Source organism: Camelus dromedarius, chromosome 23, assembly GCF_036321535.1.
Source record: "Camelus dromedarius isolate mCamDro1 chromosome 23, mCamDro1.pat, whole genome shotgun sequence".
Lineage (NCBI taxonomy): Eukaryota > Metazoa > Chordata > Mammalia > Artiodactyla > Camelidae > Camelus > Camelus dromedarius.
The window spans coordinates 9,322,547-9,337,911 of NC_087458.1; the positions used below are offsets into that span (position 1 = coordinate 9,322,547).

Genomic DNA, 15,365 nt, shown 5'->3' on the forward strand with positions numbered 1-15,365 from the left:
GGATCTAGACTTTATATTTTAAAGGGAAGAGACCTGAGGGGGGGCTGCAGAAGGGAAGATAGTAAAATGAAAGGAAGGGGATTTTGGAGCTATGAAAAACCTAAGAAAAAGTTTATCTCCTGGTGGGGTTGTAAGAGGGGCATTTAAAACTCTATCACACTCATTTGACTCTTGAGAGTTCATTCATTGATTTATTCATTCACCAAGCACTGTGCCAGAAAGCAATGGTGCTGCATTGAATTGTTATTGTTAGTTAATAAGTGATGTCTCCCAAACAGGACTGTAAGTCCCCAGGCTCACCACGCAGTATAGACCCACAGAGATGGGACCCACAGAGATGGGACCCACAGAGAGGGGACCCACAAGGCTGTTAATTAATGTGATGCAAGCCACTGCAAAGAACAGCAGGTTCCAGCAGGTTTTGGGGGGGGGGGGTTGCCCCCCCCACAGGGAGTGCCCACAACCATTCCTGCCAAAAGAGCTGTCTGTGTGAAATGAGGTAGGTAAGAGAGGAGAGAACAGATCAGAGCTCAAAAGTGATAGACTTAGCAGGCCAGCAGAATGGAGCACTGCACTGAGGGAGAGAGCATAGACTTCAAGAAAGACTGGAGGACGTCCCGAGTTAGGCAAAGTTGACTGTGGACACTGGATCAAAAGGAGAAGCTTTACTAGGAGAAGTACCAACTCTGCTGACTTTACACATAATGAAAATGTGAGATAGGTGTGAAACTAAGCTTTCTCAAGGAAAGACATTCCCGCTGCAGAAATGTATGTGGAAAATGTTTGAAATAGTAATAACTGACATTTATATAGTGTTTAAGTTTCTACTATGTCCTCATTTTACAGATCAGGAACCTGAGGCACAGGAAAGTTAGGTGCATTACTTAAGGTCACACAGCAATTAAATGGTAGAATTAATATTCGAACCCAGGCAGACAGGCATCAAAATCCATGTTCTAATCCACTGCACTGCCCTGCCTCTGGGATTTATAAGGCTAATATGTATTAAACACTTAGCATGTATTATTTCATTTAAACTCTAGAATTGTTAGAGAATTTTGTTAAAGGAAGGTAAAATTGAGGTCAGAAAGAAGTTATTTTATATTTTGTCCAGGACCACATAGTCAAAAACAGTATAACTCGGATTTGGACCAACACCTCCCCTTCTCTGTTCTGGATATTCAGATCTTACCCATCCGGGTCTAGTTCAGATCCTGCCTTTTTTACGAAGTGTTGCAATCAGAGAATCAAAACTCCCCTATCAGGAAGGTATGCGAGCAGTCTCTCTCTCCTTACTCTCACTTGGCAGATGGAAAGAATGAGGCTGAGGAGGTCTTGCCAAGGTCACCCAGCCCACGGGAGTGGATCTGGGGTTGATTCCATATTTCTTTACAGCAAGAGCAGTAATCTTCCTAATTTCACCACGTAGACATTGAGATGATTCTTCCTCCCTCAAAGGGATATTATGAAGATCAAATAAAAAATACATTTGAAAAGTGAAAGGGGCAAAAACTAAAACTAAAAAAAAAAATAAAAAATACATTTGAAAGCAGCTGTCACTGTTCTGGCATAGGGCAGAAATATACACGCAAAAAAATTGGTTTGATTTTTTTAGCAGTTACTTACATAAGAAAGAAAAATGGAGAATATTTAAAACCCATACAGTGGCTAGTCTCTGCCAAGATTCTGGTCCTGTCTGTCCCCATAATATTAATGACTCCCTTTAGCAGGTTATTAGATCTTCAGTGCACACATTACTAAAGTACAGAAGTTTCCAATCTGAGCAGTAATTTTCAAACTTTGCTCGGCAGAAGAAGCAGTGGGGGAGCTGAGACAGGATGGGATCACTTCCAGGTCCCCGTCTCTACTTTTTATCTCAGTCTGTTTTCTACTTTGTACATGTCTGCTTGCAAAGCTTTCTGTCGCTCTGTTTGCTGCTTGGTTTTCCTTCCTTTCTTTTATTTTTTTAATGTATTTATTTAATATGGTTCCAGCTCCCTTCTAAGGTATGTTCTATAGTATTAGAAGAGAACTCAGACAGCACCCCCATTTCCAATACTTTGTTCTTGCTACATTAAACAGTAATTTATTATCTCCAGCTTCTAGCCTCCTGCCCGATACAATCGTCCTCCCCTCCACGGAGCTGCATTTGATCACATGATAACCCCAGATCACTGGGTTTCCCCCTGATACCCTTTCTGCCCATGGCTTCCTGCTTCACATCTGAAACTTGCACAAGTTATAATTTTAATCTCCTTTTTGCCAACTTTGTTTTCCACCTTTTCAGCCTTTCCCCTGGAATCTTATCTTGACAAAAGACCCGACTTTCAGCTTTAGATTATCTTCTTTCTCTCAATATTGTACTTTCTCTGTAAGTCAGAAGTATAGGAAAAACATTTAGACTTAGATGGTGTCTCTGTCTTTGTCCTCCTTTATGGCATTTCTCCCCCATTAGATTGGGATGGAACCAAAGACGTACCTCCTTTCTCTCTACATGTTCCAACTCTGATTAATCCTGGACTATGTCTTCTTGGGTGAGTGTCTGCAGCATATTGACAAATGATCTGATTGATTTATTTTCCATTTACTTGAACTCTGGCCCAGTGATTGACTAACCAGCTGGTTGATGCCTCTAGTTACCAAGAACCGGGGCTATAGCAATAGAGATTATCAGGGTTCCTTCAGAATAGTCCTAATCCTGACACTGATCCTCTTTATGGCCTCCTTCACCTCCTTGTTGCGAAGGGTATAGATGATGGGGTTGAGGAAAGGAGTGAGAAGGGCATACACTAAGGCAACATGCTTGTCTGTGCCCTCAGGGTGACTGCCGGGGAAGCCCACATAAACTGTGAAGGCAGACGCATAAAACAGTGCCACCACAGTCACGTGGGAGGAGCAGGTGGAAAAGGCCTTGGTACGGCTGGCAGCTGAGGGCAGCTTCAGCACAGCTCTCAGGATGCCCCCATACAGTCCTAAAATGAGCACAAAGTTGCACCCAGTGGCCACACCAATCACTGCCCCATGGACCCGATGATGCCAGCTTGTGTCCACACACGCTAACCTCATTAGTGGCACCAGGTCACAAAAGTAATGAGCCACCTCTGTCAAACAGAAGGGCAGAGTGGCTGTGAGGCTGGCTGGCACAAGTGCAGCTGAGAAGCCAGCCACCCAAGTGGCCCCTGCCAGCCGTAACCGTACCTGCCTGCTCATGAGCGCATGGTAGTGGAGTGGGCGACAGATGGCGAGGTAGCGGTCCAGCGCCATGACACCCAACAGGTAGCACTCAGTCATGCCCAAGGAATGGAAGACATAGAGCTGGACAAAGCACACGGCCGACGGGATGGGCGAGTGCCCATGGAGCAAGGTGTGCAGCAGCGTGGGCACGGTGGTGCTGACGTACCAGAGTTCCAGGAAGGAGAGGACACTGACGAGGAAGTACATGGGCGTGGACAGTCCCGAATCTGCCCGCACCAGGACAATGATGAACAAGTTGCCTGCCAGGGTGAGGAGATAGACGCACAGTGTCCCCAAGAAAGCAAGAGGTCGCAGGGTTCCAGTGGTAGCGAAACCCGCAAGGATGAAACTTTGGGTCCCCGTGTGATTGACATGATCCATGATTCCTGGGAACAAGGGGTAAAGACAGAAAATTAACAATGTCAGGATTTCTTCCTCTATTCCAAAAATGTTCCTAGTGCCATGAACACTGAAAATGAGCACATGAAAGGAACTTAACTTTAACCCGTGCTCCTCACTTTGCAGTAGAGGAACTGCAGTCCTGAAGGCACAAATGGTTGGACCCGTATCATAAGATCTGTTGTTGACAGGGCTGGCACTAGAAACCAAGGCTCCTGGTGCCAGTTCAGTCCTCTGTGTTATAATGTTATGCTCCGGAGACTCAGGCAACTGAATTTCTTCCCTACTCCACCATCAGGAAACAGGAGAGACAGGAAAATTCCTACCTCTACCCTTCCTGTACTTTCCAAAGATTAAATAACCAGCAATATCGGGCTATGGAAAAGAGATAAATCATCCCTTAAAAGTGACTGCTGAGGCCAGGAACCTCCTCTAAAGTTTATAGACTGTTCTTCAAAGGAGTCAAAGAAAAATAGATGGGAAATAAAAGAAATGCAAAATCTCTGAGAACAGTTCCTGAAATCTCAGGTCCCTAGTGCCTGATGACAATTTACTTGAGTGTCACTCTTTTGAAAGGTAATCTCCAAAAGAGAAAGGCACCAGGAATTCTCAAGGAGGAAAACCATGACGTCAGAACACCCAAGCAAGAAGCTTTTTGTAGTATTTTTTTAAGCCTTCATTTAAGTCAGGGATTTGGCTTTGTGAGCTTGCTGGTCACTAGCTGGCGACGCACAGTGGGCTGAGCACCTTCTCCGTATATAAACGCAACTTCTCTTTCTCTAAAATAAAAAGATTTGAACTGATGTTTCCTAAGACTCTTACAACACAGAAAATGTATAGTTTCCTAAAAATCATTGAAAATGTTTATGGGCTAAACAAGATTGTATTGTGTAGCACAGGGAAATGTATATAGGACACTGTGGTAGCTCACAGTGAAAGAGAATGTGACAATGAATGTATGTATGTTCATGTATAACTGAAAAATTGTGCTCTACACTGGAATTTGACACAACATTGTAAAATGACTATAACTCAATAAAAAAATGTTTTAAAAAAAAGAAAAGAAAATGTTTATGGGCTGTGGGGGATGCAACACCGCTGTTCCTAAAATTTTCCTTTCATACCCTAGTAGCCCTCTCACAGGAAAGGTCAAAGCCCTCCCCAGTCCTCGTCTTCACTGCTCATCTCTGCTGCACCATCCCTACCTATTACCTGACTGTTTCGACGACATCAGGACTTGTAGCATCCTTCTCAGCATCCTTGTAGCCCAAGACACTTCCCTCCTTATATCTCATTTTCCTGGAAATGCTGGCCTCCCAGGGGATGCTTGCTGTGTGTTCCCTGGGTTTGATGGGGACGACTAGCTTTCAGTTGGGCTTCCTCTGGGGCAGGAAGTTGGGTACAGGAAGGTGAAGCAGAGCAGCTCTGTTTCTCAAATGACTTTTCTCAACTCTGCACTCCCACTTGTCGGGCTCTGAATCAATTCTCAGGGACATTGCCTCCTCTGGGACATTGCCAGAACTTCTGCAAGTTCCACAGAGCTTCCTGTGGGCAGAGACAACCTGTCCTGCATAATGTTATGCACACATGTAGAATAACTCCTTGAGCACCCAAAAGTGAGTTTCCTCTTCTTAAAAATTGCCCTGCAAGGACAATTCTCAGTTTCACTTCCACTCAGCTCTGTTAATCAGAGCTAGATGACCTAAGAAGAATAAATCATCAAAATACCAACTGCTAACCTGACCACAGCATTAAAAAGATCAGCAACATTGTTACTCTCCTTATTTCCAGGACAATTGCCACCACCTTTTCCATGTCCACTATCGTTTATTTATTGATTCAGTTATTATTGAATATTTACTATGTGCCAAACACTGAACCACCACCACCACCACCACCAGTATTGCTGTCATCATTTATACCATCATCACCATTATGATTATATGGGACATTCGATAATGCTTATTCAGTTTTCCATCCCCACTGTCATTTCTATTGCCATCAGCAGCATCTTCATAGACGTCCTTCAGTCAGCTTGTGAATTCTGACCTCGACTGGGGATAATACATAAGCATGAACTGGATGGGTATAAAGGCCATGGAAGTAATAGATGGAAAGAATTAATTCGCTGGAGAATAGAAGATTTGCATCATTGGCCAATGCAAATGTGGTTTAACATTTAGAAATCAGAGGCAGAGGACAAGGTAATAACAAAATTAAATTGGCTATCAGAACATTAATCATGAAAGATTTGCATATAGAGCACGTAAGTGTTAACTCTCCTCTGATTAGCCAGGGAAATCTTCCTATGAAAGCTGGAGTTGTTTTAACAACATAAAAAAATGTGCTACGTGGTTTTGAGAGTTTTACTTTAGAACATAATGGAACCTCAAGATTGGAAGAATCTGTCCTTAAGTAAAAATTTTTCAGATGCTTGTTCAGTCTTTAACAACCTTGTGCATAGATTCCACTTCATGTGAAACCCCTGGCCTTTCTCCAGGGTAAATGGTTGCAACTACCATGACAAAACTGCTGCATTCCCCACAGTCCCAGCACGAACACACCTGTAATTTGTAGTCTTATTTATGAACCTACAAGGGAGATTCTGGGACAGACCGCACCCATGCGTTGTAGTACCTCCTCCTGGCTTGCACTAAAGGGTGTATAATGGCTGTGTGTTGCCTCTAGAAAGCAATCAGTGTGACACAAACATCTGTTTATAAGAAGCTCATCTGCAAACCCAAATCGATGCAAAAATATATGCAAGATATTTAGCAATGTAAATGAATAAGAAGTGAGGTGCTTGACTTAAAAGTAACATGGAAAGGGAAAATAAAAGTTGCAGCATTCCCAATTCAGGCCTTGCTCAGCCAAGGAAATTGTTCATTTTCCTCTCAAGTTACCCGCCACTGGTAAAATGTACTCCCTTAACACTTACTAGAAATGGAGCAAAAGAAGAGAACAAGGTCTGATGTCTCCATCAAGAAATTCATGATTTAGCAAAGGAGACGATTAAAACTGTTAAGTGTTAACAAATTATTTCAAGTGTCAACATTATACAATGATTATTAATATTTGGAAAAAGCCTATGTTACAGGAAATTATTAGAAAGGAATAGATGAATAATTGCTTTAAAATAATGTTATATGTGATTTTAAAATTTTATTCATCTAGATATTCTGTATTATGGATATATTTATACATAATATTGTTTTCCGAGGAAAAAATGTGATCCAAAAGTTAGAAAAGGTGTTACCAAAAGCAGCTTAAATAGTGTGTGGAGAGGGGAGATAATAGTGATTCATTCATGAAATGCTTTCTATTTCCCATACCTCCTGCTAGGCAAAGTTTAAGATTCATACAACACAATCCCTTCCCTCAAGATGCTTAATTTGGAGTGTGAGTAATAAGATCCCCAAATAGGCATTCATAAAACAATAAAGGCACTTAAATACATGAAAAGATATCCAACCTAACTCAGAATAAGATACATGCAACTTTAAACTACACTGAGATGTTTTTATCACCTTCAGATGGACAAAGACCTAGAAGTCTAAAAACACACTTTGTTGCAAAAACCGCAGGGAAACAGACATTTTTATACGTTGCTCGCAGGAGTACAAAATAGCAAAATTAATTTGGAGGAAATTTTAGCAATATTTATGCAAACTATTGATTCCTTTGTGTGCCCAGCAATCCGACTTCTAGGAATTCATCTTGCAGGTATGTATATAAAATGATGTATAAGTAGCGTTTTTCACTGCAATTCTGTTTGTAATAGCAAGGCCGGAAGCAACCTGTGAGCCCTTCAGAAGGGGACTGGTTAAATTAAAAACGTAATGGAACACTGTGGAGCTGTTTATCAAAAGGGGAGGCACTTCCTACCGTGATATGAAATGGTCCCCAGAGGGCATATAAGATACTCCTCGTTACTTGCTTTGCATAAAGAAACAGTGCACTGTTGTATGAAACACTAATGAAAGTTATTTCCTATTGGGATGGGGGGCAAGCTGGCATGGGGCAGACGGGTCTGGGTTGGAGAAATTCTCTTCTACATATATCGTTCATGAAATGTTTTGCCTTTTTAATAACGTTAAGTATATTATCTATTGAAACCAACACGTTTAACTGTAAAATACATGTCACTACAGTGACATAGTGCACTCATGTATCCTGGTTTGCCTAAGTGAGTTGTGGTTAATAATGCCTGTGGTCCCACGATAATTATTAATAGTGCCCTTTTATTCTCTTTTGGGGGGGTTGGGGTGGTAATTAAGTTTATTTATTTTCTTGTTTGTTTTTAAAATTTTTTTAATGGAGGTACTAGGCATTGAATTCAAGTCCTCATGCATACCAAGCTGGCGCTCTACCACTAAGCTATACCCATCCCCCGCCCTGCTTTGTTCTTAAAAACACTTGGGCTTTTCTTCAATGATAAACTATGAATACAACCTATGTGATAGAATGTTAACTTTGATACTACCACGGAGTATGTGGTTTCAACACGTGTGTGTGTGTGTGTGTGTGTGTACACATGTATATAATTTCTCTGCCCTGATACACTAACAATTCTTCTCTTTCTGCTTTGTTTCACACAGAAACTGGGTACTTCAAGAGACTAAGGAGGAGTCTTTTGGTAGATCCAGATGCCACAGTTCAGGGAAGGTAAAATCAGAGTAATAATAATCATTAACATTTTCTGAATCCACTATTTCGGCATCTCCCATTTATTCCTCCTTGTACGTCTTCTTCTTTATCCATTCTGGACTGCTACTAATTATTGAACTCATATCCCTACCTACATTATATTAGTCCTTTACCTAAAATATTCTCTCCCCCCCTGCCCCTCCCCTCATCTAGGGATGGTCACTAGATCCATCATTTTCCCACGATCTTAGACCAGTCAGATAACCTTTCTGAGCCTCAGTTTATATACCTACTATTGTGAGAACCCAATAAATAGCATTACTGTGCTCCTACTACTTTGTTGGAGGTAATATACAGGTATCAAATTAAATTACTGATGGTTGGTCTCAATGGACTGGAAGATAAGGCTATTCTGAGTGTCATTTCAACTGATCTTAACAAATTAAGGCTAGAAATCCCCCTCACAGTGAAGTCAGTCTCTGTACTGTAGGCCTCAGGCTTCTATTTGAAAAACAGAGAATAATAATATTTGTCCTGTCCTGCTGAAACATGAGAGCGCTCGGTGGTGAGCATTAAAGGGTTGTACCTACGTGTGGGTCTGTAGGAACTCTGTACATGGGGAGGAGTGCAGACAGCATGGCACCTCTGTTCAGAGGCCCGGCATCCCAGGATGAGCCTGGAAACCTTCGAGCAATGTGTGCAGAGCCAGTCCTGGATTCTCCCTCCTTCTCAATTAGGTCTCAGGCCGTTGTATTGAACCTCCACGTCCCGAGGGCTTTTGCTCCTACTTTCCTTTGGTCAAACAGAGGAGCCTCGGCCCCACCGCTGAGTTATCACCACCACACACAACTGTTTCCAGGACCTGGCTGCCTAGACGTCCCCCAGGGAAGCATGAGAGACAGACCGAGCCAGCTAAGGACATCCTTCCCCAAAACATCTCTTCTGGGCAACTCAGGGGAACAGAGCATCGGGCTAACAAACTGGCTAATGAGAAAGTAAACAAGCTGCTTAGCTGAGCTGGAGAAGCCGGGGGGTGAGGCGAGGGGACTGTTCCCAGGAGGGGCTCTGCCTGCTTAATGAAGCAGAGCCTCAACTTCCATAATTATCAACAGTTTCTCTGCAGAGGCCTCCCCCGCTCCCTGAGTTGTGGAGCAAGGAGACTTGGGGAGGCCCCAGTTTTCTCCTCTTGCCTCCCTCAGTTAATACTAATTGGGAAGATGAGAATGCAAACCACAGCATCAAAAAAGCAGGGCCAGAGCACAGCCCTCCTAGGAGTCGTCTCCCCAGGCCCGCAGGAGACACCAGCCTCCCAGCTTTGCCTGAACCTCCAGAAGAATGTCTGCTACATTCCTAGGAAGCACCGGGGAGGGAGACTGGGAGTCAAGGGGTCTGGGTTTTAATCTAGGCTCTGCCACTAACTCACTGTGACTCACAGGGGGTCACACACCTTTCCTGAGGTATACATTTTTAATATATACAATATGGAGGTTAGACTTCATGAATTACCTTGTTTCTCTGAAATATAATTTTATGAATTATGATAAATGATGTGTTTTGTTCTGATACCCAGTAATAACATCAAGAAATAACAGTGTAGTATCCTCACTTCTGCTTTAAAAAACATTTTTTTTATTAACTATAAAGGAAGTGAAGAGAGAAGTAGGAAATATGAGAGTAACATAAATATATACCCCAAGAGACAACCCCCCCAAAAAGGGGTGTACGCCATCTGAGTTCAAACAAAGGAAGGTCTTGCCACACTTGTTTGCTCTATCAGAATATTTTTTAAATTCTCATTTCCTTTTTTGGGGAAAAAATGATCAATTTCTTTCAGAAAAAAATAAAGCAGTTCTAGGGTTGGGGATTAACAGACACACATCACTATATATAAAATAGATAAACAACAAGGACCTACTGTATAGCACAGGGAACTATATTCAATTTCTTATAACATATATTGGAAAAGAATCTGAAAAGAAAAAATATGTATCTATATGTGTGTATAACTGAATCACTTTGCTCTACACCTGAGACTAACATTGTAAATCAATTACACTTCAATAAAATTTTTTTAAAAGATGAAAATAAATACTGAATGTAAAGTAAAAAATAAAATAAAACAGTCCTGGTCATCTGCATATTTGCACATCTCTGCTTGTCTGCATACCCACAGACACATACATATATGGCACCGTGTCTCATGACTCTCAGACGGTACCAAAAAATCCGAACCACAAGTGCAATTTTCAGTGTTGGTAATAGTACAAAGAACTCGCAGTAAGAAACCTTGGGTTTGAATCAGCAGTTGTAAAATCATAATCAAAAATCAGCAGTTGTAAAATTTAGGGCGATTTAGCTAACCCCTTTTTGCCTCATTTGCAAAACTGAAAGGTTAATAGCACCCATCTTTAAGGTTGTTGGGAGAATTAAGATAATTTATGTTGGCTACAAGAATAAAATGTAACTGTTACTGAATGCAAGTTCATGTGCCCACCGCACCATGAGGCCAAAGAAATTGAAACATCGGAGTTTGGAGCAAAGAAAGGTTTATTGCAGGGCCGAGCAAGAAGGACGGAGTGGCTTATGCCCAAGAAAACCCAAACTCCCTGAAGGGTTTCAGCAAAGCACATTTAAGGGTCAGATAAGGGAGGGAGGTTGCAGGATACACGATCAGCTCATGCACAAGTCTCTGGTTGATGCTGAGGTAATGGAGTGGTTAACACTACAAACCCCTAGGTACCAGAAGGCTAAGGGTCTACGTGCTCTCCATCATCAAGTAGTTAATTTTTTCCTTTTGGTGGTGGTTTTTAGCATCAGAAAAACTCAGTAAATATGCATGAGATACCAGATACTTCAGAGAGGAGCCGCAGCAGAGGAAATGGGGAGGGGTCTGAACTGGAAGGCCCCACAAGGTCCTGCTCAGTGACAAAATTTGTTGATTGCTATTATTATCTGCATTTTAGATACACACCTAATACCTAATAGAACCAAGGAGATGACTCCTAAATCCATCATGGAAGAATTCAATAAGGGTCTAAAATCCCAAAAAGTTTTTGCTCTACAGAGCCACAGTGTCCCTTCAGAGCCTGCAACCATTCACAGACCAGGCTGCTTAAAAGTGGTCAAATCCACTTCTGAGACTTGCGCAGACTCAGTTTTCTTTGAGCTCCTGAACACGTCTGACAAAAAGCAAGCAGACCAGAGTATGGTTGTAAGTATGATCGTGGAAGAGATGGAGAAGGAATCTTTCCATGTTTGTGTACTGAGTAAGTTGAACAGTTTAGGATAAATTTGATTATGAGTTGTCTGCTGGAAATCAGGATGCCTGCACCACAGATGAGTTGCCTCTCTCCCATTCAAATCATTTTCCAGCATTTTTTTACTCCTGAGCAAGAACATTTATTTATTAGTTCATTCATCCACTGTTTATTGAGCACCTACTATGTGCTGGACACTGTACTAACTACATGTAGATACTGGGGAAACTAGCCATTTTATGACATGGTACATGATATTTTTAAATTATTTCATGTGTGTTTGAGAAGTTTATAAATCCTGGACTCACAATCCCTGAAGTCAGATAAAGTTTCTTAAGCTGTTAATTGTGTTGGTCAAATCTTCTAAATCTTAATCATAACTATTGTTTTTTTTTTAACCTTGTTGTTTCAACAATTTAGAGAGAGATGGTGAAACCTCCGGCGGTAATGGTAGTTTTGTCAGTTTCTTATTCTAGTTCTTTTGCTTTCTTCCATATATTTTTATATACAGTTTACATACATACAGGTTTCCACCACTATCTGAAAGGAGATTGTTATTCTGAAACCTTTCATGAGCCAAAATGGCATAAAGCGAAGAGGATCCCCTGCTTTCCAAAAGTTCGCCTTATGTCACTTTACTTTTACTAAAGATTTACATTAGTCCTTTTTTTTTGCTAACTGAAAGAAATCCAAAGAGGATTTTCACTTTTACCAAAAAAAAAAAAAAAAAAAGCCATAAAGCCATTACTACACTGATGTGGATCTTTTGTAAAATTGAAGAGACATAAGGCAAAATTTCAGGAAGCAGGGAGTACCTGCATGTATACAAGTATATTTACTATGTGTGTATATTTGTAAATCAAGGGAAGGAAAAAATGGCAATATGTTGCCATATTGAGTAATGTAAAGAAATAACACATTTTACACACACACACACACACACACACATATACACACACACACGGGGTATACATATATATACATATACACATATATTATGTAAATACATAATTTCAATTGCATTTTCTTGGGGGTTGAATACTTTGTCATTATGCAGTGAAATTCTATCTGTACTGACATTTTTTTCTAAAAGTCTATTTTAAGCTCCACCATTATATCTAAACTGGTTATACAACTTTTAGGTGACTTCATGCTTTATGTGTATTTTGTCAAAGACATGTACCTGGATTTATTTTTTAATCCAAATTGAAAACAATGTGTTTCTTGTCTGTTCATGTACATTTCAGGCTTTTCTATATATAATATCATGTCATCTGCATATAGTGACAATTTCACCTCTTCTTTTCCAATTTGGATCCCTTTTATTTCTGTTTCTTGCCTGATTGCTGTGTCTAGGACTTCCAAGACTATGTTGAATAGAAGTGGCGAGAGTTGGCATCTTGTCTTGCTCCAGATTTTAGTGGGAAGCCTTTCAATTTTTCATTGTTTAGTACTGTGCTGGCTGAGGTTTGTCATAAATAACTTTTACTATGTTGAAATATGTTTCCTCTATACTCACTTTGGTAAAGATTTTCATCATAAATGGGTGCTGAATTTTGTCAAAACCTTTTTCTACATCTATTGAGATGATCATATGATTTTTATTCTTCAATTTGTTAATGGGGTGTATCACATTGATTGCCTTGTGCATACTGAAAAATCCTTGCATCTCTGGGATAAATCCCACTTGATCATGATGTGTGATCCTTTTAATGCATTGTTGGAGTCAATTTGCTAGTATTTTGTTGAGGATTTTTGCATTTATATTCATAAGTGATATTGGCCTGTAATTTCCTTTTTTTGTGATATCTGTATCTGGTTTTGGTATCAGGGTGATGGTGGCCTCACGGAACGAGTCTGGAAGTGTTCCTTCCTCTGCAATTTTTTGGAATAGTTTCAGAACGATAAGTGTTAACGCTTCTCTAGATATTTGGTAGAATTTGCCTGTGAGGCCATCTGGTCCTGGACTTTCGTTTGTTGGGAGTGTTTTAATTACTGGTTCAATTTCAATACTGATAATTGGTCTATTCTTATTTTCTATTTCTTCCTGATTCAATCTTGGCAAATTGTACATTTCTAAGAAAATGTCCATTTCCTCTAGGCTGTCCTTTTTGTTAATGTATAGTTGGTCAAAGTAGCTTCTTATGATCCCTTGTTTTTCTGTGGTATCGGTTGTGACTTCTTTTTCATTTCTGATTTCATTAATTTGCGCCCTCTCCCTTTTTTTCTTGATGAGTTTGACTAAAGATTAATCAATTTTGTTTATCTTTTCAAAGAACCAGCTTTTAGTTTCATTGATCTTGTTCTTGTTGGTTTTTTTTTTTTAAGTCTCTATTTCATTTACTTCTGCTCTGATCGTTATGATTTCCTTTCTTCTACTAACTTTGGGTTTTGTTTGTTTTTCTTTCTCAAGCTGCTTTAGGTGTAATGTTAGGTTATTTGAGACTTTTCTTGTTTGCTGAGGTAGGCTTGTATCATTATAAACTTCCCTCTGACAGCCGTTTTTGCACGTCCCAGAGGTTTTCAATCATTGTGCTTTCACTTTCATCTGTCTCAGAGTATTTTTTGGCTTTCTCTTTGATTTCTTCAGTGATCCACTGGTCCTTTAGTAGCATATTGTTTAGCCTCCATGTGTTTTCAGTTTTTGCAGTTTTTCTCTTGTAGTTGATTTCTAACCTCTTAAAAACGTGGTCAGAAAAGATGCTTGGTACGATTTCCATTTTCTTAAATTTACTGAGTCTTACATTGTGGGCCAGCATGTGATTGATTCTGGAGAATGTGCTGTGTGCATTGAGAAGAATGTGTATTCTGCTACTTTCAGATGGAATGCGCTATCGGTGTCAATTAGGTCCATCTGGTCTAATGTGTCATTTAGGGCCTGTGTTTCCTTATCGATTTTCTGTCTGCGTGATCTGTCTATGGATGCAAGTGGGTTGTAAGGTCCCCCATTATTGCTGTGTTATTGCTATTCTTCATTTCATGGCCTTACCTTTCCTGCAGGTCAGACAGTGGGCTACCCTCATACTATCTGCTAATTGGTTTCATTTATTTGACATCTCAGGATTATTTTCCAAATTGTGTCCATTGTACTCTATAGAAAAAAATGTAGAAAATAAATTTATTAGGTCCTCAACCCTTCTAGAAACTTACTGCTCTTCCAGAACTGGAAAGAGTCATTGCAGTGATAGTATCAGGCCATTACTCACTTGTGTTTCTGTGGAAAATTCTGAAAGGCAAGGGTCATCACGAAATTAAATCATGGAAGTAATGGATCTGAGTCATGGGCGGGAGGAAAACTGGGGCAAAATTTATTTCCAGACACTCCAGGAAAAGTTTACGTGTAAGTAATGATGTTACGCCTCTGGTATGTTAACTGTTACTCACTATCTAGATATATCACATACTTCTGAAACCAAAGGTAACTTTACAGACAATTTTTCTCTATTGAAGAAGCGTGGTCAAGTACTGTAGTCACAGACCTCTACCAAGATCTCTTGCCACTGCCACTGTGTGAACAGGAAAGGAGGAAGCAGTGGCTGGGTGACTTTCCTTTCCCCTTTGAGAAAAAAGCTGCGATTCAGGGATTTTGGTATCTACCAACCCACCTTCAAATCAGCTGGATGGGAAAGTTCTAACGTGGTAAGTCTTTTCAGACATTTGCGAAATAAATAAATAAATAGTATGTCTAATGTTTCACTGTGACTAAGACGTTTACAGCAAGAAAAACCGTTTGGTTTCTCTGGCTAAGGAAAGACAGAGCTAAGGACATCGATGGGAGGAGTCTCAACAGTGTTTCATAACCTCTTTGTCTCTGGGTGTTTCCCACAG

General features: G+C 40.5%; 1 protein-coding gene across 1 annotated transcript; it reads right to left on the reverse strand.

The window, feature by feature from the left end:
* Window positions 1-2,670: 2,670 nt before the first annotated feature.
* Window positions 2,671-3,615, reverse strand: LOC105086557 (olfactory receptor 6N2). The gene has a single exon (XM_010977079.2). It carries the CDS (start codon window positions 3,613-3,615, stop codon window positions 2,671-2,673), a length of 945 nt encoding a protein of 314 aa, XP_010975381.2.
* Between the last annotated feature and the right edge of the window lie 11,750 nt (window positions 3,616-15,365).